The sequence below is a fragment of the Vespa velutina genome, chromosome 9 (assembly GCF_912470025.1).
Source record: "Vespa velutina chromosome 9, iVesVel2.1, whole genome shotgun sequence".
In the NCBI taxonomy this organism is placed as follows: domain Eukaryota; kingdom Metazoa; phylum Arthropoda; class Insecta; order Hymenoptera; family Vespidae; genus Vespa; species Vespa velutina.
The window spans coordinates 6,503,665-6,531,187 of NC_062196.1; the positions used below are offsets into that span (position 1 = coordinate 6,503,665).

At 31.1% G+C, this 27,523-nt stretch overlaps 1 protein-coding gene across 4 annotated transcripts in view; it reads right to left on the reverse strand.

Annotated features, from left to right (window-relative positions):
• Positions 1-894: 894 nt before the first annotated feature.
• LOC124951922 (acetylcholinesterase-like) overlaps positions 895-27,523 on the reverse strand; it is an 81,131-nt gene continuing 54,502 nt past the window's right edge. For all 4 annotated transcript variants that reach the window (XM_047501030.1, XM_047501033.1, XM_047501031.1 and 1 more), the window contains one exon: positions 895-2,137. In XM_047501030.1, coding sequence (XP_047356986.1) covers positions 1,902-2,137 — 236 coding nt within the window. In that variant the 3' untranslated portion in view covers positions 895-1,901. The remainder of the gene's footprint in view (positions 2,138-27,523) is intronic.

Sequence of the window (27,523 nt, forward strand, 5' to 3'; positions counted from 1 at the left end):
CTCTCTCTGTCTCTCTTTCCCTCTTTACTTTCCCTGACACTTTCTTTTCCTTTCATTTTTAAAACGATCGAATTGGAAAAAAAGCAAGGACATACGATATATATATATATATATGATTTCAGAAAAGAAAGCTGAGTTCGATTAAGAAACGTTCTTTTATAAAAAAAAAAAAAAAAAAAAAAAAAAAAAAAAAAAAAAAGAGAAAAAGAAAAAGATTAATCACGTTTAGGTCCTTCACCATTTTCTTTCCCTTTTTCTTTTTCTCTTTAAGAAGTATAAGATGAAGAAGAAGAAAAAGAAGAAGAAAAAGAAAATTCGGAACCTGCGAAGCTATATGCTTTTGAGATAACTCTTTTGAGAAAGAAAGAAAGAAAAAAAGAAAGAAAGAAAGAAAGGAGAGAGAGAGAGAGAGAGAGAGAGAGAGAGAGAGAGAGAGAGAGAGAGAGAGAGAGAGAGAGAGAGAGAGGGAGAAAAAGGTAGACGATAATGGAGTCGTTAGTAACTTCCTTTAACCTTGGAGGTTACCTTAGGAAGTATTTATCACGATTGAAATAAGTGATTCGCCGATGTTCAGCTCCGAACGTTCGAACCTAGCATTTATATATATATATATATATATATATATATATATATATATATATATATACATAAAATGCAAGCAATAATTTTTGATCATGGCCTCGTCCAACCTAGAGATTCACGCATCCTATCAAATCAGTCATCATTATCATCATCATCATCATCATCATCATCATCAGGCATCATTTCAGAACGGAGCTAATATGGATGAAATATTCGCGGCAGATCGTTCATTCATCCACATTGTCTTCTCGTTTTCATTCTGATTCATTCACATATTCATTCGTTCATTCATTCGTTCGTTCGTTCGTTCATTCTCTCTCTCTCTCTCTCTCTCTCTCTCTCTCTCTCTCTCTCTCTCTCTACAACATTTTCTTCATTGCACTTCATTAGTCTATATCGCGGTTGATCGTCGGAGAACGCGTGAGAAGGACAATGGCCGACATTACGTTCTCCGTTCGACGATTTAATCTATATATATATATATATGTATATATGTATATATATATATATATACACATACATATATTTATATACTTCTTGTGTTTGTTGTTATTGTTGTCTCTTTCTTTCTTTTTTTTTTTTCTTTTTCTTTCTTAAGAACTCTCGGAAGATATATTTCCATCGTCGTCCTAACCCTCATCATCGTTATCATCATCATCATCATCATCATCATCATCATCATCATCATCATCATCATCATTATCATTATCATCGTCATCATCATCGTCATCATCGTCATCGTTGTTATCGTCGTCATCATCTTATTATCTCGATGGTCGTCGATTTTGGCTTTCGTTATCTCGTACCCGACGAGATTATCTTCGTCTCATACCCTTACTTTATGACAACATCATCCCCCTTGTTTTATGACAAAGGGGAGTTACCGATTGATATGTCTGTTTTTTTAATCTTTCACTATTTTCCTCGTCCTATCTTCATATCTTTTCTATTTCTTCTTCTTCTTCTTCTTTTTTTTTTGTCTTTTTCTTTTCTTTTTGTTTGTTTTTTTGTCCTTTTTTTTTAATCATTTTTTTTTTGTTTTGTTTCTTTTTTTACTCGTTTTTTTTCTCCTTTTTCTTTCATCAACGTCAACTCGGCTACCTGCCTCATCGTACCAGAATCATTGGTATATGTATATATATATATATATTTTTTGTTTTGTTTTGTTTTGTTTTGTTTTATTTCAACGATTATTTGCTCGATCTCTTTCGATATATATATATTATGTACTCGTTTCTCGACTACCATTCGACTACTTCTTCTTGCTGTTGTTATTATTGTTGTTGTTATTGTTGTTGTTATTGTTATTAGTTGTTGGATCAACGACTTGGAGTTCCCATTGGAGTGAGGACGGCTCGTGCGACGTGCGTTAGACGAGGAGCTCCTTCGTAGGTACCAGAAAGTTCTAACGTCGTCCTCATTCGCATTAATGCAATCGTTCCAAGGGTTAAACCAAGTACCAAAATGAGGTGGGAATGTAATATTATACCATTCATCCCAAGATCATGATTCCCTCTGGCACTGCTGCAATCCTTCGGCGGCATCTCGAGTTTCGCTGTAACAAAATGAAATTGATTTCGATTAGTATATGATTATGACCCGTTGACGACGATAAAAGTGACGTTCGATTAGTATTAGAGAAAATGATCGTTTCCTTTTTATTATTTCTTTTTCTTTTTCTTCCTTTCTTATTTTTCTTTTTTTTTTTTTTTTTATCACATATTATCAAAAAATTTGTCACGTTAATTATTGAAGTATACTGTGAAATTGTTCAGAAATTTATATGATTCTTTTTTTCCTTTCTTTCGTTTTCTTTTCTTTCCTCTACCCCCACCCCCCACCCCCTCTCCACCCCTATGAAAATGTCGTTAAATAATATCGTAGAACGAAAACGATTCTTTTCGTGATTCATTTCATCAAGTATATATATAGGTATATATATATATATATATATATATATATATATATATATATATATATAGGTATATTATTAATAATTTATATTACCCTCTGTGTGTATCGTTCTCTAATTATCTAAAAAGTTGAATTATCTTGAAATAAGAAATATATAAATGGTCGGGTTCTCACGTGCGAATCATTTCTTTCGTGCCGACTTCTGTTTAAATAATTTTTATTTAAAACTAGAGAAACGAAAGGAAGGAAATGGAAAGGGGAGAGAAGAAAAAAAAAAAAAAAAAAAAAGAAAAAAGAAAAAGAAAAAAAAAAGAACAAAGGAAAGAAAAAAAAAAAGGAACAAATTATATATACGATCGCATTTTGAAAGGAATGCGAGGTCGACCTCGATACTTTATCGAACGTAAATAAGTGTTTCGGGCGAATTATTATCGCAGCGATTTATCGGTTACCCTTTTAAAAATCATCATCATCATCATCATCATCATCATCATCAATTTCTTTTACCTTTATGTTTCTGTCCAACGAATTGTCGGAAATAACTTAAAGTATTCGTGTCTCCAAAGTTATGTCAAGCGGTGGTGTTACGGTTAACACTTAACTTAACCACATTAATCTTCTTTCATATCAGACCAAAAGTCCTAGTAATAACGATTAGTCCTATCGAACTAAGTTATCGAAGAGTCAACGTATTACAAATGTACAGTATATACATACATACATACATATATATATATATATATATATGTATATATGTATGTATATAATTTATGATGATTATACGTTTAGAAAATTTTCGTTTATTTTTTTAATTCATCGTTCAACAAAATAAAATGATTTTATTTCTCGAGTAAGAAAGAAAGATAGAAAGATACAGAGAGAGAGAGAGAGAGAGAGAGACAAAGATAATACGATCATAACAGTTTTCTTGTTTAACACGCAAAGGTAATATTTCCCATTGCGTTAGACACGAGTACTTTCTAATATCATCTAGATTAAATCTAATGCGAACTAACGCGTAAAGTGTTCTTGATCTTTCGAGAGGGCGGAAGGAAGAGAAAGGAAGGGTTGAGGAGGGTATGAGAGAGAGAGAGAGAGAGAGAGAGAGAGAGAGAGAGAGAGAGAAAGGGAGGGGAGACGAGGTTATGAGAGAAACGGAGCAGAGTTCGAGGACACCGAGTCACGAGCGTGTAGCCACCCCAGACGTATGCATATGCATGCGAGTAATGTGGAATACTAATGAATGACCTTCCGAGTAATTGCCGTCTGATATTTCACGCCGTCTATATCCACTTTCTTCATTCGTTTAATCGATTAGTAACTTTCTATTATTTCTATTATTTCAATGATCTAATCGATCCGATAGAATTTTATTTCCTAGTAATTTTTCTTTTTCCCCAATATGCCACACACACACGCACATACACACATATATTGAAATTTATACGTTTCTCATTAATTTGAATTAATTATAATATATTTTATTATAGTTATATTATATTATATTATGATGTAAGAATTCAATTGAATAAAATATATGTATATATTGTATATTATTACATATATATATATATATATATATATTTATAATAATAATGTATATGTTATATGTATATGCACGTATGCATGTATTTGAGTATATCAAAAAAAAAAAAAAAAAGAAAAAAAAAGGAGAAGAAAAAAAGAAAAAAATAGAAATTAACAAATTGACGAGATATAAATCTTGAAACTAATTCAACGCGAGTGACTCGTTAAAATTTAACAGGATTCGTCAAAGACAAGATAGTAAGATCATCTCGTTGATATTAACGATGACACACGTTATTATCATTATTATTTAACACGATGGCATATAGATCCCTTTGAAACCGTTATCTACTTACGTGAAAATTATTAATTACCGTTTACTTTCTCCTTTTTGGTTGGTCTATATGAGGGAAAAAAAAGAAAAAAAAAGAAAAAAAAAAAAGAAAATAATAAAAAAGAGAAAAAATAAACCAACGTTGGAGAAGTAACAATATTTCTTTTTTTTTTTTTTTTTTTTTTTCATATGCTTCTCTATCTCATTAATAATAATCAAATTACGAATGTCGACGTTCTTTCTAGCTCCCGAGCTCGTTTCTATTCCATCGTTATTAATTTTTTATTGTGCTCCGAAATTATGCTTGCGTACGTACTTACATGTGTATTGTACATACATACTTCAGTAGTATATATAATATATATATATATATGGCGGTGTAATTAAAAAAAAAAAAAAAAAAAAAAAAGAAGAAAACAAAAAGTTTTACTTTCGAAAACATTCATTAACTTATGAAAATTGTTTACCATTATTAAATACAATATTATTCTAAATAATTTTCTAACGCGAAAAACAAAAAAACAAAAAAACAAAAAAAAAGACAAATATTCTTTATAATTTATTTATCATAAAATATTATTATACGTATGTACGTAATAGTATATCCCTTGTATAGAGTATATTTACTATAAAAAAATAATCTATATGTTTATAATAATTATGAGAAAAATTATACAAATTAAATAAACAAATTATAATATAATATTTATATGATAATTCTTTCAAGGAGAGCTTGATTAAGATAAATAATTTGTTTAGATCTTTCTTTCTTTCTTCTCTCTCTCTCTCTCTCTCTCTCTCTCTCTCTCTCTCTCTCTCTCTCTCTCTCTCTCTCTATCTCTCTCTCTTTTCAACTATTCCAAGTATAAAGTCATAAACATGAAAAATTTCTTTAAATATTTGAATATTAAAGTTACCAAGCGTGCATCTTAAAAGTTCGAAAGAAGCTAAGATACATTTAAGGTAGCTAGCTAGCTAGATATCAATTTTCAAGCATCATAAAGACACAGGAATATCCTTGCGATAATAATGCTTAGACGACGAGACATTCTCGAAGGGGTTGACAGAGAAAGAAGAAAGAGAAGAAAAAGGAGGAGGAGAAGGGGAAGAAGGAGGAAGAGGAGAAGGAGGAGCAGGAGGAGGAAAAGTTGGAGGAAAAGGAAGAGGAAGAAGAGATAGAGAAGGTGGTAGTAGAAGAGGTGGAGAGAAAGAAGAAGACATTGATAAATCGCTCGGAACGGGTAATTTGTAAGGGTGCCATTTAACTCATAGCCGATGGTTGTGAAAGGAACTAAAACGGCGGGAATTGTAAACGTTGACGAAAGAGAACCTTTGTTAAAGATGAGTGAAATGAAAGAAGAGGAAAGGCAGAAGCTCCGTCAAAGGATTTAGACGTTTATTGTTATTCGATAAGTTTATACGCATATTAGATATTTTGATAATGACAATGAAATGAAACGATTTTAATTCGTCCTTATCGAAAATCATTCTTCCTTTTTTTCTTTCTTTTTATCATTGTAATATTAAACAATACATATCGTAAGTCAAATCGAAATAAAATTCTATTCTCGTTGTTTGGAAATATAAAAACATTTTCGATTCTTCCAGCAGATCGTATTGATTGATCCCCACTCGTGACTGAAAAATGTTTTATTGTAAAATGAAAAGGGGAAAAAAAAAAAAAAAAGAAAAATAGACACGACGTAGCAGATGTAAGAATTTAAATTGAAAAAATTTATCGGAAATAAATCTATCCATATCAAAATTTTTCTATCGCAAAGGATAATGTATGTATGTTATATAATATATTAAATATATATTACATTATTAAATATTACACACACATATATATATATATATATATATATACATATATATCGTAAATAAAATGCTAAATAATAAGTATAGGTTGAAAATGAAAAAATGAAAAAATTCAAAAATTAAAAAATTACAAAGAAAAAGAAACGAAGATAGAAAGAAAGAAAGAAAATAAAAATATCATATTTGACGGTACTCAAATACGAATACATATATATACATATATACAATGAGATACAACAATCGGGTTTAATCGAAACATTCCTGGACGGTCGGACGACTCGAATGAAATTAATATTCGTGCGATAAAGGAACAAAAGGGAGGAAAAGGTAGGTAGGTAGGTAGGTAGGTAGGTAGGTAGGTAGGTAGGTAGGTAGGTAGGTAGGTAGGTAGGTAGGTAGATAGGCAGGAAGGTAATGGTAGGTAGAGATAGGTAGTTAGGTAGTTTCAGGACACAACCAGAGTGGAAAGGAACGAGTAGGCAATTATTTCTACGGACTGACGGACTGTTAAACCGAATGTTATACATATCTATGTACATGCATATACATACGTACATATATATATATATATATATATATATATATATACATACGTACATACATATAACGCGAATTGCACGCGACAAACGATTAATTTTAGCTTCGTCAGGGCGGTTAGACGCGCGTGAAATCACGAATTCGTCGAGCTGGACGAACGCGATGTGTAAAGGGCTATAACGAGAAGGGATGAACGAGATTTGGGAGGAGCTTAAGGGGCTTGAGGGGTGAATGGTGTTGGTGATGGTAGTAGTGGGGAGGGGAGGGGGGAAGGGGTGACCGTATTAAAAGGTACGCGAGAGATAAGGGTGATTACACGGGCCCGGGCCACGTCGAAATCACTCGTCGAATTATTATCGACGCGTTGCCGCACGTTTTCCAATCCCCACCCCCTTCATCCTACATCCTCCATTCCACCCATTCACCTCCCTCCCTCCACCCACCCTCCATTCCCCATTTACCCATTCCCCATTTCCCCATTCCCGCTTTTCGCTTCGTCTCACACCGTTGCTGCGAGCGATCGATTTATACCGGGCTGAACCAACGTAGCTATACAAATCTAATGTATCGATTGAGAATTAGTCGTTCGGAAATTTCGACTGGTTTTGATATTTTCTCTTATTTCTCCTTTCTTTCCTCTCGCCTTCTTCTTTTTTCGTTTTTTTTTTTTTTTCTTTTTTTTCTGTTTCCTTTTTTTCTCTGTTTTTTTTTTCTGTTTTTTTTTTCTTTTTTCTTTTTGTTTTTTTTTTAAACACAATACCACTTTTATTCTTTTTTATTTTTTATCCAATTATTTTTTCCTCCTCTTTTCTTGTCTTTTCTTTTTTTTTTTTTTCTCTTCTTCTTTTTCTTTTCACCTCTTATTTCATATTATACCTACTATCGCCTTAATCGTACCGATTTGTATCGTTCGAAATAATCGAGCAACCATATTCTATACTCTTTCGAAGTATCATTCTTCGAGAATAGACACATGTATATATATATATATATATATATATATATATATATATATATATATATATATATATGCATAGTATGTACAGTATATACAGTTACAGTATACATACACATGCATGTACGTTGGTATTGTACGTAGGTATTTCATTCTTTCATTCCACGAGAAAACTTTCAAATTGGCAGGGATTCAATTCTACTTCGTTTGCGAAAAAAGGGAGTGAAATAAAAAAAAGTAGGAAAGAAAAAAGAAAAAAAAAAGGAGAATAAAAGAAAAGAAAAACGGAAAAAGAGAAAAGAAGAAAAAAGAAAACAACAAAAAAAAGAAAGCTAAAGAAAAGAGAAGAGACATAGAGAAAGAGAGAGAGAGAGAGAGAGAGAGAGACCGTCTCTGAGAATCGAAAGGGGAAAAAGAGGAAAGAATAAAAAAACGAATAAGAGCGAAGAGCAAGAGCGAGTGAGAGAGAAAAGGAAAAAGTAAAAAGGGAGGAAAAAAAAACACACACACAAGGGTAGAGTCGGTCAGCCTTCGAGGCACGATTCTGCGACGATAGTAACCCCCTCTTCTCTTACCCCTAGGACCCTGTCAATCCAATAGTATCCCCAGTTGAACGGAGGACAGAGAATACGTCCCGTTCGTTCATTTGCGTGCGCGTGCACACGAATACGTACATACGCACGTGTAAGCAGCTTGAAACACAGTTAAACTAGAGAGAGAAAGAGAGAAAGAGAGAAAGAGAGATAGAGAGAGAGAGAGAGAGAGAGGGAGGGAGAAGAAGGGAGAAACGAGAGAGAGAGAGAGAGAGAGAGAGAGAGAGATACACGATGCTGCGGCATCGATCGGCAGCAGTGCCTGCCGGCCAGTTCCACCCTCTCGTGTCCTCTCTCGTTTACCCTCTTCCATCCTCCGTCGTTCCTTTCGTACAGGGGGCACGACGATCAAAACGCCTCCCCTCCAATACCCCTTTTCGCTCAACCGCACCCTCTTCCGCGACCCGGCATAGTCCTCTTCTGTCTCTTTCTCTCTCTCTCTCTCTCTCTCTCTCTCTCTCCCTCTCTCTCCCTCCCTCCCTCTTTTTCTCTCTATTTCTTTTTCTCTTTCATATTTTCGCCTCTCATTGCTTTGTCAAATTATTATTTTCGTATAGAACAAATACGCGTATGCATATATGTATATATGTATGTATGTATGTATGTATGTATGTATGTATGTATGTATGTATATATGTATATATGTATTTGTAGTTAGAGATGCAAATATATTGGAAAGTACATTTAAATATATTATAAATAGATAAATGATAAAATTCGATATATACAGACACGTACATATAATTGGATATAATAGAATTTTGATATTACAATAATTTATACATTTTGTATATAAATATATTTTGAAAAATATTCTCATGTATTAAATCCATATGTGTATATCATGTTATATATATATATATATATATATATATATATATATATATATATATTTATCTACCACATTAATCAAAATATGATCAAATATTTATATCATTTAAATATTTAATATGATATGAATTTGAGAATAATAAAATATAACAAATTTGTACGTAATCATTTTGTCAAATATATTTATCAATTATATATGAAATTAATATGTATAATTTCATTTTAAATTTGTTGTCTCGATTTATTCAATACTGCCATAATTAAAATTATTATCAAAGAATATATTTATCTTTCTCTTTCTCTCTCTCTTTCTCTCTCTTTCTTCAAGTTTTCTTGAAGATCTTATATTTGATAAGTTAATATAATAATACAGTTTCTCTCTCTCTCTCTCTCTCTCTTTCTCTCATTTTACATTTCGAATAATAATTTAGAATAGGAGAAAGGATGTTCATTTGTACGATTCGACACAACGAAAAGGAAGAAGATAAGATACGTTCTCCATCTCGTTCTTTTTTAACAAACCAACTTTTCCATGGTATTACGGTTTTGAGCAATAGCGCGTAAACTCTCGTTTTCTCTCCTTGTTAGTTGAGAGAAGCTCAAACTTCCTTCTTCGGCTTCATTCTCGTTTAGTAGAACGACTTAACGAAGAGAAATAGAGAGAAAGACAGACAGACAGACAGAAAGAGAGAGAGAGACAGAGAGAGAGAGAATCTGGGCTTGTCAAGATTTTGAAAACTCATTGGATACTTTACAAAATGTCACTCTTTATATATATATATATATATCTTCTTCGATAGATGTCGAAACCTATCAAGCATTACGAAAGATACCTAAATGTATCTACATAAAGGTTCACATAATTTTCAATTTAAATATCTCGTTGATGGGCAATAAAATTAATAATATCAGTAATATTTTTGCAAATTATACTATTCTCCTATCAAAAAAGAAAAGGATAAATCGGATAAAAATTAACGAGTCAATTAGACTTATATAATTATCTTCTAATTATATTAGAATAAATACTTACAAATAATAGTGGATTATTTTCATTCATTCGTTTCCCTTATCCAATAATAATAATAATAATAGTAATAATAATATTCGCAAAACAAATTAACGTAAAAAAGGAAGTACGTAAAAGTTTACTTTGTTAAATTGAACATATAATTTATTCTTTGATCTTTTTCTCGATTATTAAAGTCGTATTATTAGAAAAGTAAGAACCATACATTTTAAGCAAATATTATATTTCGTTTAAACAAAATATGTATGTATATACGTATGTATGTATGTATATATGTATGTATCTTATTCATTGAATACCAAAATTTATTTATACTTTCAACAATTTGTCTTTCGATTTTATAAAAGAACGAAAAAAATGAAAGAAGATAGAGCCGTGATTTAGATAAACTTACTCTATCTTTTTATTTGTTTGTAATTCTTATAAGAAGAATATGATAGAAAAATAGATAGAGATAAAAAATATCATCGGATCTTTATACGTAAAGTTTTCTCGTAAATCGTTGAAATGATAGCAACATGCTTGAAGGATGCAACGTGGAACGATGTTTTTTTTTTTCATCGATGAACACAGTTGCTAAAGCAAATGCATCTCTCTCTCTCTCTCTCTCTCTCTCTCTCTCTCTCTCTCTCTCTCATTCTCTTCGTCGTCATTGCAATTAGTTCCCCTTTTAAATCGCAATGCAAACTTCTAGTTCTAGTATTTGTAATCCGTGAAAAAAAATGGGAGTGCTCGCTATCGTTGAAGAGGTCTTTTTAAAGGGAGAAAAAGAGAGAAGAAAATTGTCCTCCGAGTATCAAAACTCTTGGCTCTCACGTAAAAGGGCATCAAGCTGTCCTTTATCTATCTCTCGTTTACTTTTTCTTTTTATTTTTCTTTTTTTTTTTTTTTCCTTTTTTTTTCTTTCCCCCGTCACTCACCCACTCTCATCCACGTCTATTTTATCTTTCTTTCTTTTTTTCTTTTTGTATTTCTTTCCTTATTTATTTCTTCTTTCCTTATGAAAATTCGAAAAATCATCTACGAGATCGGATTAGAAAGAATTTCGTTTTGAAACGATTTTCAAATCGTCCATTTTATTATATCACGTAAATCTATTATTATGCGATAAAAAATCAAACAATTTTATTTGATAAAGCTGACGAAAGTTTAATTGTTCCTTTTTCTTTTCTTTTTTTCTTTTTCTTTTTCTTTTTCTTTTCTTTCCTTTTTCCTTTTCTTTTTATTATCAATGAAATTCTCCGTCAAACGTTGCAGTTGCATCTTGATCGCAAAACGAATTTTGTTATAATAGTTTTACAAGGAAGATAGAGATCTAATCGATGAAATTAATTTTCTTCACAATTAGTGCAACTTCAAATTCTTGCGTGTATTATTCTAATAATAATAATAATAATAATAATAATAATAATAATAATAATAATAATAATAATAATAATAATAATAATAATAACAAATAAAGAAATTATCATAATAATAAGAAAAAAGTTGATTTACTCGATGAAAACTTTTCTGTCGAATGATGCAACGTTAAATTCATGCGAATATCGAATTTTAATGATAACGAGAAGAAGAGGAAGAAGAAAAAAAAAAAAAAAAAGAAAAAAAAAAAAGAAAAAAAAGAAAAAACGTTCGATATACGCTCATTTATAAATGATTATGAATAAAAACGAAAAAAGAAAACAAAAAAAAAAAAAGAAAACAAAAAGAAAGAAAGAGAAAAAAAAAAGAAAAACTAAAAAGGAAAAAAGGAAAAAAAATAAAAAATAATCTTTCGATCTACTCAAATGAAATTCTCTCAGACAAATTAATCGCGAGAGAACATTTAAAAATTCCAACGAATATTTTTCTATAAAAATCGAAAGAAATAATTCGATGAAATCGTATAGAACTTAAATGGGATTATCGTGAAATATCTTTCGTTTGGAAGAGAAGAGAAAAGAAAGAAGAAGAAGAAGAAGAGGAAGAAGGAGAAAAAAAAGAAAAAAAAAGAAAGAAAAAAGAAATCTTTTATCTCCGTCTCCATTGGACCGAGAAAAGCTCAATTTTATCGAAAGATAAGAAGGCTATTCGAAAAACTTTTCTTTCATAAAAAAGAATGTAAAAAAGATAGAAAGAAAGAAAGAAAAAAAGAAAGATAGATAGAAAGAAAGAAAGAAAGAAAGAAAGAAAGAAAGAAAGAAGAAGCCAACTATAATTATGAGTTTCCGCGATGTGATCTAATCAAGTTTAAGATCTTCGAATCTTCTTCTTCTTTTTTCGCAAAGTTTCTCCCGTATCTATCTCTTCTGCCTTTCTATCTTTCACTCTTTCTCACTCTTTCTTTTTCTTTCTCACGAAATATTTTCACTTAATTGCTTTCCGCGAAGGGAGCCTAACTTCAGTCGAATATTGCCAAAGGACTACGCAACGGCGAGCTGCGATGTTGCTGTTGCTGCTTCTTTTTTTTTTTTTTTTTTCTACTTTTTGGTTTACTTTTCCTTTTTATCTTTTTTTTTTTTTTTTTTTTTTTTTTTTTTTTTTTTTTTTTTTTTTTTTTTTTTTTTTTCTGGAACACTGAGAAAACTCGTCAGTGAGATAAAATCGACTTGCTAAAGGCTCCCTCATCGTTTTTCTTCCTTTAAAGCAAAAGAATCCGAGAGAGAGATTTCTCTCTCTCTTTCTCTCTCTCTCTCTCTCTTTTTATTTTTTTTTTTTTCATACGTTTCAATCGTCTTAAATGTGAGCAACGATAAAAATTTTTTTTCTCTGTCTTTATTTCCCTTGTATTTTCCTTCTCTCTCTCTCTCTCTCTCTCTCTCTCTCTCTCTCTCTCTGTATATATATATATATATATATATGTATATCCATCTATCTATCTCTCTTATAGATATTTTTATTCTTAGTAAAAGAGAGATGAAAATATGATGAATCAGGCGCACACACACGAATACTGTATTCGAAAGGATATCGTCGTCCGTTATCGCATCGTCTCTCTCTCTCTCTCTCTCTCTCTCTCTCTCTCTCTCTCTCTCTCTCTCTTTCCTTCTCCCATTTGTGTTTTATTCTCTCATCCATTTTGACGACAGCCTTCGCATCGTAACCGCACGAGAATATAAACCCATTTCGAGCGTTCATACTTATTTTACGACTGAGAGAGATGGATACCACCACTACCACCACACCACCACCACCCTCCCCCTCCCTCCAGTCCTCCTCTCCTCCTCCGTCGTATTCATTGGATGTGCCTATATTCTCTACCGATTCTACACTTTTCTACGTGTATCAGCACGATACGCGAAACGTAAAAACAAAAAAAAAAAAAAAAAGAAAAAAAAGAAAGAAAAAGAAAACAGAAGAAAAGAAAAAAAAAAATTATTCTGAAAAACCATTCTCATCGATTAGAGAGTAACAACGACGAGAAGAAAGGAAAAAATAAAAATGTATGAATGAAAGAAAGAAAGAGAGAAAAAAAAGGAAGGAAAAAAAAAATCAGGAACGTAGGAAAGGACACGAAGTAAAAAAAAAAGAAGAAGAAGAAGAAGAAGAAGAAAGAAAAAAGAAACAAAAAATTGTTTATAACGTTTGATTACTATCGGTATGGACTTTTTTCTTCTTCTCTACGAACGAAATAGAATTACGAAAAAGGAAAAAAGGATAAGGATAAAAAAGAAAAATCATAGAGAGAGAAGAGAAAAACGTTCGATCGGAAATAAAATTTGTTGTCTATTAGATGACTATTGAAATTATGCGACATTGTATGTAAGACAGTAAATGAAAGAGAGAAAAATAAACAGAGTGAGTGAATATGAGAGAGAGAGAGAGAGAGAGAGAGAGACAGAGAGAGAGAGAGAGAGAGAGAGTAAGAGAGAGAGAGTAAGAGAGAGAGAAAGAGAGTAGTTTATTTGACACACAAACAAACGTTCACGCTTCTCTATTGCGTGGCGACAAAATGTTTGCCGACAAAATTTGCGTCCTTCGATGAGCTTCCCCGGCGAATAATACGATTAACGATAAACTGGTTACGAGCGTTGACGTTGCGACACCGGAGGAGACTGTTGACAGAGTCAAGTGTAAATGATCATTAGTTCGATTGACCCCGCCGGAAGTGATGAGAGAGAGAGAGAGAGAGAGAGAGAGAGAGAGAGAGAGAGAGAGAGAGAGAGAGAGAGAGAGAAAGAGATGGATAAAAAGAGGGGAGAAACGAAGAATAACGAGTTTATCACTGAAAAAAATTCTTTCATTTTCCAAATGAAATTTGTTCGATTCATTACTTTTTTACTATTGTATCTCTTTCTCTCTCTCTCTCTCTCTCTATATATATATATATTTTATAATTATGATGATTTTTTTTTACCTTAAATCAAATTAAATATAAAATACATATATATATATATATATATATATATATATATATATATATATATTGTTATTATTATTTATAAAATCATAAAAAAATTTTTTTATTAGAAATTGACGAATTTGTAAATAAATGATGATATCAAAAAAAAAAAAAGAAAGAAAGAAAAGAAAAAGAAAAGAAAGAAAAAAGAGAGAAAAGAAAAAAGAGAAAAGGGGCCGACGATAAATTATAATTGAAATCAATACGATCACATATATCAAATATAACATGAATAAAAAATATATATGAAATTATCACAAGAAATACACGTGACTTAAGGGATAAACAGCTATCAATTTACAATTAGATTATACTACAAAATTGACTAACATTATGGTTAGATATTTTTTTTTTTTTTTTTTATAGAAATTTTTATACGATACGGCTCGATGGGAGGGCCAAGGGAAAGGGTAGAAGGGATAGATCGTATAACGAAAAAAACAAAAAAATTCCACAAATGGAATGTACCACCTGATATTAATAAAACAACAATGAAAGAAATAGAATATTTGTTATTAAGAAAATGTAAGAAAGGATAAGTTAAGAATAATCTTTCGAAATTGAAGCGATTTACACGATTTACGTTGGAGTTTTGAAGGATGGTTTGGTCAAAAAAAAAAAAAAAAAAAAGAAAAGAGAAAAATAGCGAGAGAGCGAAAGAGAGAGAGAGAGAGAGAGAGAGAGAGAGTGAGAAAAAGGACAAAAATAAGTCGTGAGAATGATGAAGAAAGCTCTATTATTATTTCAAGAGACGACTGACAGTAGAGATGCCTCGGAACGACGGAATTAAACGTCGGGAACATTTTCTCGTTCACCCCTTCTTTCTCCTTCTCTCTCTCTCTCTCTCTCTCTCTTTTCAAGCAACCATCTTTGTGTAATTTCCTCTTTTTCTTTCTTTCTTTTACGATTTTTCGACATAGAAAGTATAAGCTTTTTCGTGGCTTTCGGCATGCCGATTGTTCTTCCCTCTCTCTCTGTCTCTCTCTCTCTCTCTCTCTCTATCTCTCTCTATCTCTCTCTATCTCTCTATCTCTCTATCTCTTTCTTTTAATAGAAGTTCCAATCGTTGTGGCTTCGCAACTAGAATGCAACCGTACCAGTTGGAGAAGTTACTTTTTGGGCTAGCACATAGAACGGTAATCCAGTTTCAGAACGGCTTTACGGTATTAACCAACATTGTTGCGTTTCATCGCGAGGGCGGTGCAACGAACGGACTCGCAGAACAAATAGAAATTTTAACCGCATTGCGGATACTAGTCCGAAGGAATTTACCTTAGCCGAAGTTTTAAAAGGCCTTAAAGTCCGGCCTTTTTTTCTTATTTTTTCTTTTTTCTTTTTTTTTTTTCTTTCCTTTACTTTTGTTTCCCTTTTCTTTCTTTCTTTCTTTTTTTCTTTGTTTTTTCTTTTTCTCCCCCACCACCCCCTTATATTTATCGACTCTCATAAACGACGCCATTGATTTTCAATTTTTCATTATTATCTTCTTTCCTTTTCTTTTCTTTTCTTTTCTTTTCTTCTTTTTTCCCCGTTTTTTGTTCATCATTTTATTACCTTTCGAATTTATAATTAATTTATAATAGAACGTATTAAGTATATACCGAACGTTCGATCGATATTACACAATATGAATTATTATACATGATTGTACATATCGATTATTATTATTATTGTTAGGTATATTCGTTCTGTCGATATAAATCGAACGTAAAAATAATTCATTGATAAGAGGACGTTAGATCGAAAATAAAAATAAAAGTCTATATATAGAATTTATTCGATTATCGTGCTCTAGATCATTTAAAAAATGTTTTAAATTAAAAAGTAAAAAGACGATACATTGAGAACGTAGATATATAAAATATATATTATAATTCGATATCTAATATAAATCGTTAATATAATATTTGCATTGAATCGATCGTTTTAAATAATACGATAGTTCGAATAGCATTTGATCATCGTTGCTCTAATCACGAACCGCCTTGGCCGGCTTATAGTAATAGTTACTCGAGCATAAATCGCGTGCACAGCTCGCCTAATCCAAACGACCGCGACTGTACGAGAGAGATTTTGCGATGTTCATGTGCGTATTATATACATACATCTATGCATGTATTAATGCATGCATTAATGCATGAGGATGCATGCATGAATATGTGTGTGTATGTGTTTATGTGTGTGTGTGTGCGTGGCCGTGAGTGCACGTGTATATGTGTGTATATTTTATAGTCATCGAAATCACACTTTCTGATTCGTATGGTTACGCCAATGGTATTATTCTCTTATATACATGCACATTAACACATAAAAAGAGATATGGATCATTGTGTCGATGAGAATGACACGTTCGTCCATTCGCAGTTGTGCTTATTATATTATTTAAAATCCTACGGGATTCGATGAGAGAAATTTGCGAAATTTCACGCTTCTCCATTTTTCTCTTTTCTTTTTTTCTCTTCTTCTTTCTTTTCTTTCTTTTTTTTTTTGTTTTCATTTCATATTTATCTTGCGTTTCTTATTCGACGATTGACTTTGATTAAAAACGTAAAATTATTCGATAAATCTATAAGATCTTCTTTTTTATCCCTTTTTTTAATTTATATATATATATATATATATATATATATATATATATAAATTATTTCATTAGAAAATTATTAGATAAAAAGATTCGTAGATAAAAGATTTACTTGACAATTATTAATGTACATATATATATATATATATATATATATTTTTTTTTTTTTTTTTGATTTGATTCAATTTGATTTGATAAAACATTAATCGGTTCGAATTTGTTTAAATTTTAATTGTAATGTAAGTCGTACTTCTTTCTTTCTTTTTTTTTTTTATCTTTTCTTTTTTCTTTTTCTTTAGGATTAAAAAAAAGAAATTTTAGAACACATCATTCCGAAGAATTCGATTCCGCGCATTTTAATGGTTCATTGAATGATATTTTTTATATTTTGAAATAGAAGTTAACTTTGGCGAATGGGGAGGCACGTTTCGCGGTTACGCCAATGATACCGTGTAAACGGACCATTAGTGCCCGTGACAACGACACGTTCATATGCATGTCTACCTTAACCGCCGTGCGGTTAACCTTTCAAAGCCCACCGACGTAATTATAAAGCAATGCTGTGTATCGTCGTTGTTCTATTTACGTCGACTATGCACCAGACACAAGAAGAGAGAGAGAGAGAGAGAGAGAGAGAGAGAGAATCGTGTACCATTACCGAGATAGGGTTATCTTATTTGCTTTCGTCAACATTGTTAACTTGAGATATCTCTAGGATGATTTTATCACGATTTAAAAAAAAAAATTTTTTTCTCATCCCTCCATTCGGGGATATAATTAATTTTCTTTTCTTTTTTTTTTCTTTTTTTTTTTTTTTTTTTATTTGTCTTCCTTTTTCTTTTTTTTTCTTTTTCCTTTTTCATTTCTCTTTTCGTTTATTTTCAATCAAAATTTCATTTAATCTTCCCTTATCCCTCCTTCTTATATACACACACATATCCTCGTATGCAGAAGTATTACTATGAAACATAATTTTTTAATAATAATAATAATAATAATAATAATAATAATAATAATAATTGTTACGTATTGATTCTTTTATTAATCAAATAAAAATATCAAATCAGAAATGATTCTAATTGATGCCCTCAATTCATATTAGTAAAATGTTTTGATTTATTTCAATATCGATATCTTGTGCATTGCACTGAGAAAAAAAGAAGTGTTTTCAACGTAAAAGATTTCTCTATTTGGTTTGATTTCATTAATCAAGATCGTACGGAGAAATTTTAAATGTCGTACAATTCATAAAATTCGATTTAATTTTAAATAAACAATAATACGAGTAAAACTTTGTTTTTTAATCCTCTTCGACGAACTCGAAAGATTTACATATTTATCTGTATAATAAAATCGGAATTATGAAATTGAACAAAATTTTACAATAATTTACATAATTAAATTGATTTAATAATAATTTATTTATATATATATATATATATATATGTCTGTGTGTGTGTGTGTGTGTAATAAAGTGTGTAACGTAATTCTGAATTATTTATTCGTCGATAGAATTTTGATTTGCATGATAAAAAATGAAATATAATAAAAATTTCTTCACTTCAAATATTTTTTCATTGGACCGACGACGTGACGTCGAGAATTTCTTTATCGTATCGTTCCGCAAGTTCCGCAAAATCGGATTTCGTTATCAACTACGAAGGGAGTATTAAGGATTGAAAGGGGGGAAAAAGGAAGGAGGTAGAATAAACGTTTTGCGATTTCAAGAAAGAGGATTAACTTTTATCGTCTTCGATGCAGCGCTTTTCTTTTTTCTTTTTTTTTTTCTTTTCTTTTTCTTTTTTTTCAATCCAAGGAAATTGGGAGACGGTGCTTTTATTTTTGATAATTTTTTCTTTGTTTTTTAAAATCATTTCATACGTTAAATATCCGAGAAATTATTACAATCGAAAAATATCACCTAATTCGTAATTTAATACTTGAACTTTTTGTAATATTTATTAAATTTCTCTTTCTTTTTTTATATTATATAAATACTTATATTTTATCAAAATGAACGAATCAATGGCATTGAAATTATGAAATTCTATATTTTTAATATGATTTGAAAAACTGTATTAATGAGAAATACGATCGAGAACTTATATTGTATATAAACACGTATAAATATATACACGATATATATATATATATATATACACATACATATATAAGTATCAAGGAATAATAAAATTAGAACATTACGAGATCGAATAAACATTATAAGAATAATTAAAAAAAAAAAAAAAAAAAAAAAAAATAAAAAAAAAAAAATAAAAATAAAAACTTAATTAATATATGTATATATAAAAAAGAGCTCGTCGATATATTTTATCACATTTTAATGAGAATAATCGAATATTATTATGAAAATAATTCAAACGATTATTTTCAATGATATTTATAAAGAAGACATAATATTATTATTATTAAACTTGTTCAAGATATTTACGATATTTTACGTAATCCTTTCAAGCGTGCATAGGTGATATATACCTTAGACGTAACTTCGTAACGCGCGTGTTTATAATATAATACGTTTTAATGTATATAGAAAATCTATGCTAGCAGCTAACATATGACGTGGAGCGAAGCCAACACACAAATCCTCTCTCTCTCTCTCTCTCTCGTTCTCTGTCTCTTTCTCTCTCTCCTTAGGAAAGCAATTTCGCATCCCATTGACTCTAAGGTGGCTATTAATCGAGGATGTACTTCAGGATGGCAGCTTTTGGCCGAAGCTTTGACTTTCGTGGGCAAACTGTTGTGCCGATGGTTTAAAGCCAAGAGAAAATTGTTACGTACAATACGTAAATACATACTTTTGCCCTGTATATACACCTGTTTACCCCTTTTACAAATTAATCCAAATAATAGCGAACGAGACGATACGATACAACCTTTTCCCTTTCGATTATTTACAATTCGATTCGATCGACGACATTTTCGCTTTCATATTCGAAAAAAAAAAAAGAAAAAAAAACAAGAAAAGAAAAAAAAAAAAAATAAATCCAAAAATAAAAATGATCATTTTTCCAACGAAGAACAGGAACGGATTAAAAAAAATAATTAGATCGTTTGAAAAATCAATTGATTGACTTTTAAAATCTCTCTTATAACTCTTTTTAGTTTTAATTTCTTATTAATTAAATCAATTCCACAAAGTCGAGTTTGTAGTTTTATAATCTGTCGAATGAAAAAAAAAAAAAAGAAAAAAAAACAAAAAGAAGAAGAAAAAAAAAGAAAAAAGAAAAGAAGAGAGAAAAAAAATCAGATTTAAAGATTCCAAATAAAAGAAAATAATTGCTTTATGAAATCATCTCTAAGTGCATCATCATTAGATGATCGCTTTGGTAATTCTTTCGTTGTAATAAAATTTTCGATAAAATATTACGAACGTTATAGATATTTAATAAACATTTCGAATATATTAACCTTTCGATCCTTTTTACAAGCAGAAAAATATTTCTCTATCTCTCTCTCTCTCTCTCTCTTTCTTTCTTTATCTCTCTTTCTTTTTCTCTCATATAACTATTCGAATTTCCATACTTTTATCAACATCGAATCTATATAGATTCTATATGTATCATATGTATACTTATATACAAATAAATATACGTACACATAAATACACATAAAATATAGATCTTGAAATCAAATATAGATTGTTGCATTAAATAAAGTAAAAGACGTCATAGCCGTGTCACAAGTTTTAAATTTCATTGTATCCTTCATTTTCCATATCTCATTATTACGTTTGTCATTTTCCATTTTTTACGATAACGTGTTCTGATAGCAATATTCTCTCTCTCTCTCTCTCTCTCTCTCTTTTTCGACTATAAAAAGTACATTCAGTAAAATACTCTGTTCTAAATCGAAGAGAGATAAAGAGAGAGAGAGAGAGATAAAAAGAGATAGAAAATGAAGATCTAGTAGATCGCGCATGGCTTTCACATATCATATGTATAATACGTATTCTTTTCATCTGCCATTCTTTTATTGATGAAGGAGAAAAAGAAAAAAGGATAAAAAAAAAAAAAAAAAAAAAAAAAAAAAAAAAAGAAAAAAGAAGAAAAAAAATAGAGTAATCAGACAATGCATCGAGAATACGAGACGGAATAATACCTACTTCGTTCGTTCAACATAGATGTCTATATACTTACTTACATAACGCATATGTATGCCGAGTGTCATTTTTACGGTAGCTTTTGATAGAATCTTTTTTTTTCGAATTGACGAGATTTCTCCATTTTTTTAGCTCTTTTTTTTCCGTTCTTCTCTCTCTCTTTTTCTGGCTATCCATTTTTCTCATTTACGTATCTATCTATCTATCTATCCATCTATCTATCTATCTATCTATCTATCTATCTATCTATCTATCCATCTATATATTCGAGTCCCTTTGTACCAGCAATTTCAACAGGCCGACTATCTCGCAGTCCCTTCTCATTTTTCGCATCTCGTTATCGTCCCCTTCTCTTTTCATATCATTCTCTGTTAGTGACGTAACACTCGGGAGAAATCATACGAATGAAATGGCATTCTCTTATGGAAAATAGTGCCATGTTTCCTCCTCCTCCTTCTCCTCCTTCTTCTCCTTTCGTTCCTCATCCTTCTCTCTTTGTTTGTCCCTATCTATGTCTCTTTCTATTTCTTTCTGGTTTATTTCGGATTCGTGATCATGATTTTACGTGAATCCAAAAATAATTTCAATTAGATAAGCCGGACAATTCAAAATGAAAAGAAATATTTCGTAATTTGATTAAACCTTTATTTACATTGATTTCCCTTTTTAAATACTTGTATTAAAATCGTTCGCGTTTATGCTCATGCTGAATAAAAATTTTATGAATTTAATCTATATACCTATATACTTATATACATATATATATATACACATACACACACACACAAACATACGTACAATAGAATTTTTTATTTCAACATTTAATGAATGATAACTATCTATATACGTAAAATGAATAAATGATTTCTTTTTTTTTTCTTTTCTTTTTTCTTTATAAATACGTAATTATGTATTTAGATAGATAAATATGTACATATGTGAAAAGAATAAAAGAGAGTAAGACAGAGAGAGAGAGAGGGAGGGAGAGAGAGAGAGAAACAGAGAGAGAAAGATTAATACAGATATAGAGATAGAATAAAATGAAATCGTTCTTCCGTAAGACTTCTCTTGAATTGCGATAATCGAGTAAAAGCATTAGACAGGAATAGAGAGAGAGAGAGAGAGAGAGAGAGAGAGAGAGAGAGAAAATTCGCAACTCATTTACCATGCCACAAATTTGTCCTCGACTTCCGTAGTTGAACGTGTCACATGGATAATATAATAGACGAGGAAAACTATCTATCCTTCTTCAACACTTTGGAATCAACGGCATCCCTTGCATCCCGATTCTTTAGAATTCCCTCTCTTTCTCCTTATCTCTCTCTACCTCTATCTCTCTCTCTCTCTCTCGCTCTCGCTCTCTCTTTTTCTCACTCATTGGACAACTCACTTCGTAGGAAAAATAGAAAATGAAATTCCGGAGGATCTTTGCTTGCGATGGACTCTCTCAACCTTTCTCTGTGTTTTTATTGACGTCTATATCTACACACACACACACACGCGCGCGCGCGCGCGCGCATTCACATACATATACATATGTATGTATAATTGTGTGTGTGTGTATGTGAGAGAGAGAGAGAGAGAGAAAAGCCGGGCAAAAAAATGTGAGGAAATGCAACGACAGAGGAAAAGAAAAGAAATGACGATGAACTTTCAACATGTCGGTAAATTGCGTACTCAGGGATGAATAAATTGAGAAGGGGGGGGTGATAAAGAGGAAAGGAAGGGCATAGGAATGGTAGTGGATAGGATGTACCTATGTATATTTTGTCCACGGTATTCCTCTTGCATGGACTATAGAAAGAAATGAAAAAGAAGATAGAGAAAAAGAATTCAGATAGATAGATAGATAGAGAGATAGATATATATATATATATATATATAGAGAGAGAGAAAGAGAGAGAGAGAGAGAGAGAAATATCACGGGTACTACTAGTATTCGCTAGAGGGAATAATGCTGCGGGAAAATAATTGCGGCGACTACATTATAATTGTGGACGTTCCTCTTGGAACGATGAAAACGAACGAACTAGAAAAAGAGCGCTTGGAGAGAGAAAAAAGAGAGAGATAGAGAGAGAGAGAGAAAGAGAGAGAGAGAGAGAGAAGGTTGTACAGAAACGTGGCCCGAGGCTTTTTGAAACTAATAATGAAAAATGTTCGATAAAAAAAAAAAGAAGGAATAAAAAAAAGATGAAGAAGAAACAAAATAAAAAAAAAATTAAAATAAAATGCAAGCAACTTTCGGGCTTCGCGTAATAACGATCGGTAAATTGGTTACTACGTCTCTCTCTCTCTCTCTCTCTCTCTCTCTCTCTCTCTCTCTCTCTCTCTCTCTCCCTCTCTCTCTCTCTCTCTCTCTCTCGCTCTTTCTTTCTCTCTCTTTTTCGTTAGCTGAACTAATAATGGAAAATGTTTGTTAAAAGTACGTTTATATACATATATATATATATATATATATATATATATATATATATGCACACATACACACACACATACACACAGACAGACACACGTACACTAATAGACACGTCACTGTATGATTAATTAAAAATGGTGCACGTACTAAATCAAGTGGAATATTTTTTTTTTTTTTTTTTTTTTTTTTTTTTTTTTTTTTTTTTTTTTTATTATAATAAGTTCGTTCCTTTGCTATTTCCCTTTTCTCTTTATTATTGATTTCAGCCCGATCTAAAAGGAACATTATAAAAAGTAAAAAAGATTTGTGAACGCGATTACATTTGTAAATGAAATTACACCTGCTTGTGACTTCTTTCATATTCCATTTCATTTGTTCCCCCCCCCCACCCACCCCCCACTCCCCATCCATTTTTTTTCTTCTTCTCCGAATAATACTCTCCCCTTTATCTACGACAAACCGATGTCTCGTTTAATCCGCAAATATGCACGCGGACTCTGTCTCTCCATCCTTGTTTTCTTTTCTTATCTTTTTCTTTTCTTTATATTTTTTTTTTTTTTTTTTTTATTTTTTTTTTATCTTTTCGCTTACTACCACTTTTTTCGTCGATCATGAAATGGCTTAGTTATCGATGAAAAAAAAAAAAAAAAAAAAAAAAAGAGAAAGAAAAAAAAGATGAAAAGGAAAAATAAAAGAGAATAGAAGAGATAATAATAATAATAATAATAATAATAAAAAATTCATAAATACAAAAAGCAAAGATTTAAAAGGAAATTGTTGCGAATCAACTATCATCAAAAAACAATCGACCAATCGACCAATCAACATCGTCGATAGTAACGAATGAAAATTGAACGAATTTCACCGCTGAAGTCCTCGCTGCATTGCAGATAGCTATGCTCGTGCATCCTCTATTAATCCCGTGATGCGTTATAATTGGCTACCTTTATTTCGTAACACATCCGGATTTGCAGCATATTAATGTACCGATAACGAGTCCGAGACAAAACCAATATGGAAAGGCCGCCTCGAACGCGAGGCGCCTGGCGATATCGAAAATTATGTGCATGCAGATAACAAAATACAATTGATCCCCTTCTTCCGTTCCCTTCCCTCCCATCCTTCCCCTTTCTCTCTCTCTCTCTCTCTCTCTCCCCCATTCTCTATCTATTTTGTTTCTTTTTTTTTTTCATTTCCCTCCCACTCATTTGCTTTTATCGATCGAAGCGAACGATAATCGATAAGAGAACGCAATCCAGAACGATTATTATCTTTTTTTTTTTTTATATTTGCACCTTTTTTTTTTTTTTTATTCTCCTTCGTACCTGCCATGTACCTGCGAAATCCATTAGATCGATCGATTCATCGATCTTCTTATATTTCACGAACATCCGAACGTAAATATATTTTATTTATACGTATCGTTCATTAATCAAACATCATGCATAATATTATATATATATATATTTATATATGTAACATAGTTTTTGTCGTTTGTCTCTCTCTCTCTCTCTCTCTCTTTCTCTATCTCTCTCTCTTCGCGATCGGTTTTTTATACAGAAGCCGAATTAATAATTACGTTTAATTAATCGATGGATTTATTATTTCATCTTCGATGAACCTTTATCTGATTAAAAAATTAATTAATTAACAATTTAGTATTAATTAAAGAAAATCTTTTTCTTTTAGGGCGATAACGTGAAAAGAAATATTGTTCGGATATAAAAAGTTACAAATTTCGATTTCGGACAGAGGATAGAATATAAAGGAGAGAAGGATCGCGTTTTTTTTTTTCTTTTCTTTTTTTTTTTAATTTCCATAGAGAGTTAACGATAAAGTTAATCACATTGCTCTAGATATTTTGAATCAATCTTTTGGCGACTGTTCTTTTCTTTTTCCTTTTCTTCTTTTTAATTTCTTTCCCCTACCTACCTAACTTCCACCCAACCGATTTCCTTTTCGATAATAAAATCGTAAATGGGAGATAGATTCTTGTGTGTCGATCGATTCTTCATTAGAGTCAAAGGTCAGACAGAAAAGTAAAATAAGAGAAAAATTGCTATATATATATATATGGTATGGAGATAAGGTAAATCCCTAAATTTGTGTCCTCGCTGTGATTTTCTTAAACCAGGGTCAATCTGATGTGGTCGAAATAAATTAGTTTGCATTATGCATCGACTTAGTTCGAAACTGTGACTTCTCGATTTTTTATTGACCTCATCGATTTAATAAATCTCTCGAGAAAATTTTTTCTAATTCTAAAATGAATATACAAAAACAAAAGTAATATATATGATATGCATGTACATATCATGTATATAAATAAATAAAAAATAAATAAAAAAATATAAATAAAAAAAAAATATATATATATATATATATATATATATATATATATATATATACATATTCTATAAGCTCTTCGTCGTTCCTATAAAAACGTAAAACAAATCGAAACAAATAAATCTAAATACGTACGTGTATATAAAGAAAAATTCATGACAAATTCATAATTCGAAACTTACACCCTTATATATATATATATATATATACCAAAGAATCGTAAATTTTCTTTCTATCTTTTATCTTTTTCCTTTAATTATCTCAATGATATATTCGTAAGGAGAAAAAAAGAAAAAAAGAAAAAAAAAAAAAAAAGAAATACATTGCGAAAGAAGAAATCGAGCTAATCTCGCAGACGTAAACCAGACAATGGTTGCTGTTTGAAAAGTGGTGCTACCAGTAAAAGAGATTTCTTGATGTTGGTGGTGATTCTGGTTATGTTGAAGGTATTACTGGTAGTTGTGATAATGATGGTGATAGTAGGAGTACGGTGGTTATAGTAGTGGTGATGTGATGGTGGTAGTGACGAGAAGATAAACGAGACAAATGGCTGCCGCGAAACTTTTCTCTCTATCTTTCTCTCTCCCTCCCTCTCTTTCTCTCTCTCTCTCTCTCTCTCTCTCTCTCTCTCTCTTACTCTCCCCATTCCCTTTTCCATCCGTTTCGTTTCTTCTTATCGTTAGAGAAACGTTTCACTTTTAGACTCGTCTAGCTTTTTTCGATTACTCCCTGCAATCTCCAAGAAGAGAAACAGTAGACGACACAAAAAAGGGGTTGAAATTTTTTTTTCCTCGAAACGTTTTCACGCTTTCGTGTTTTTTCTTCTTTCAAAAGCGGGGCTACGATTCTTTTAGTCTCAAAAAAAGAAAAAAAGAGAGAGAGAGAGAGAGAGAGAGAGAGAAAGAGAGAGAAAAAGAGAAAAGAAAAAAAGCTCCCGGTTGGCAAGAAAAGCCGTTCTGTATTTTCTCGTTTAAGCTATTCCAGCACGAAAGAATTATAGAAAGCGGCAGGTGCCGGCACGCTTGAGACCAGTTTGTTGGCGACGTTTCATAAACTTACTTGAAAAATATACCTTTTTGGTATGTTGAACGAGTAATTTTCTTTTCTTTTTCTTTTTTTTTTTTCTTCTTCTTCTTCTTTTAATTTCCTTCCTTCCTTCCTTCTTTCCTTCCTTTATTTCTTTCCTTCTTTATTTATTTCTTTATATGTTTCTTTCTTTCTTTCCTTAGTTATTTATTTTTACTTGAGAACGCAATATAAATAGATTTTACTTGAAGTATAGTATGTTATATTAATTATTTCTTCGTAAGAGTATATGTATATATATATATTTTTTTTTTCTTTTTTTTTATGAGGGAGAAAGAGAGAGAGAGAGAGAGAGAGAGAGAGAATGAAAATGATCGTACAATTCGGCTTTCAATAGAATGGATATGGAACGAATCGATTTATTAGTATTCTGTCAAGGGAAATGCGTCATTCTGCTTTGTCATCCTATTGGTCCATTTAGATTTGATTGGACCGTCAAAATTAATGTTAACTTTCTATAAAGCCATGT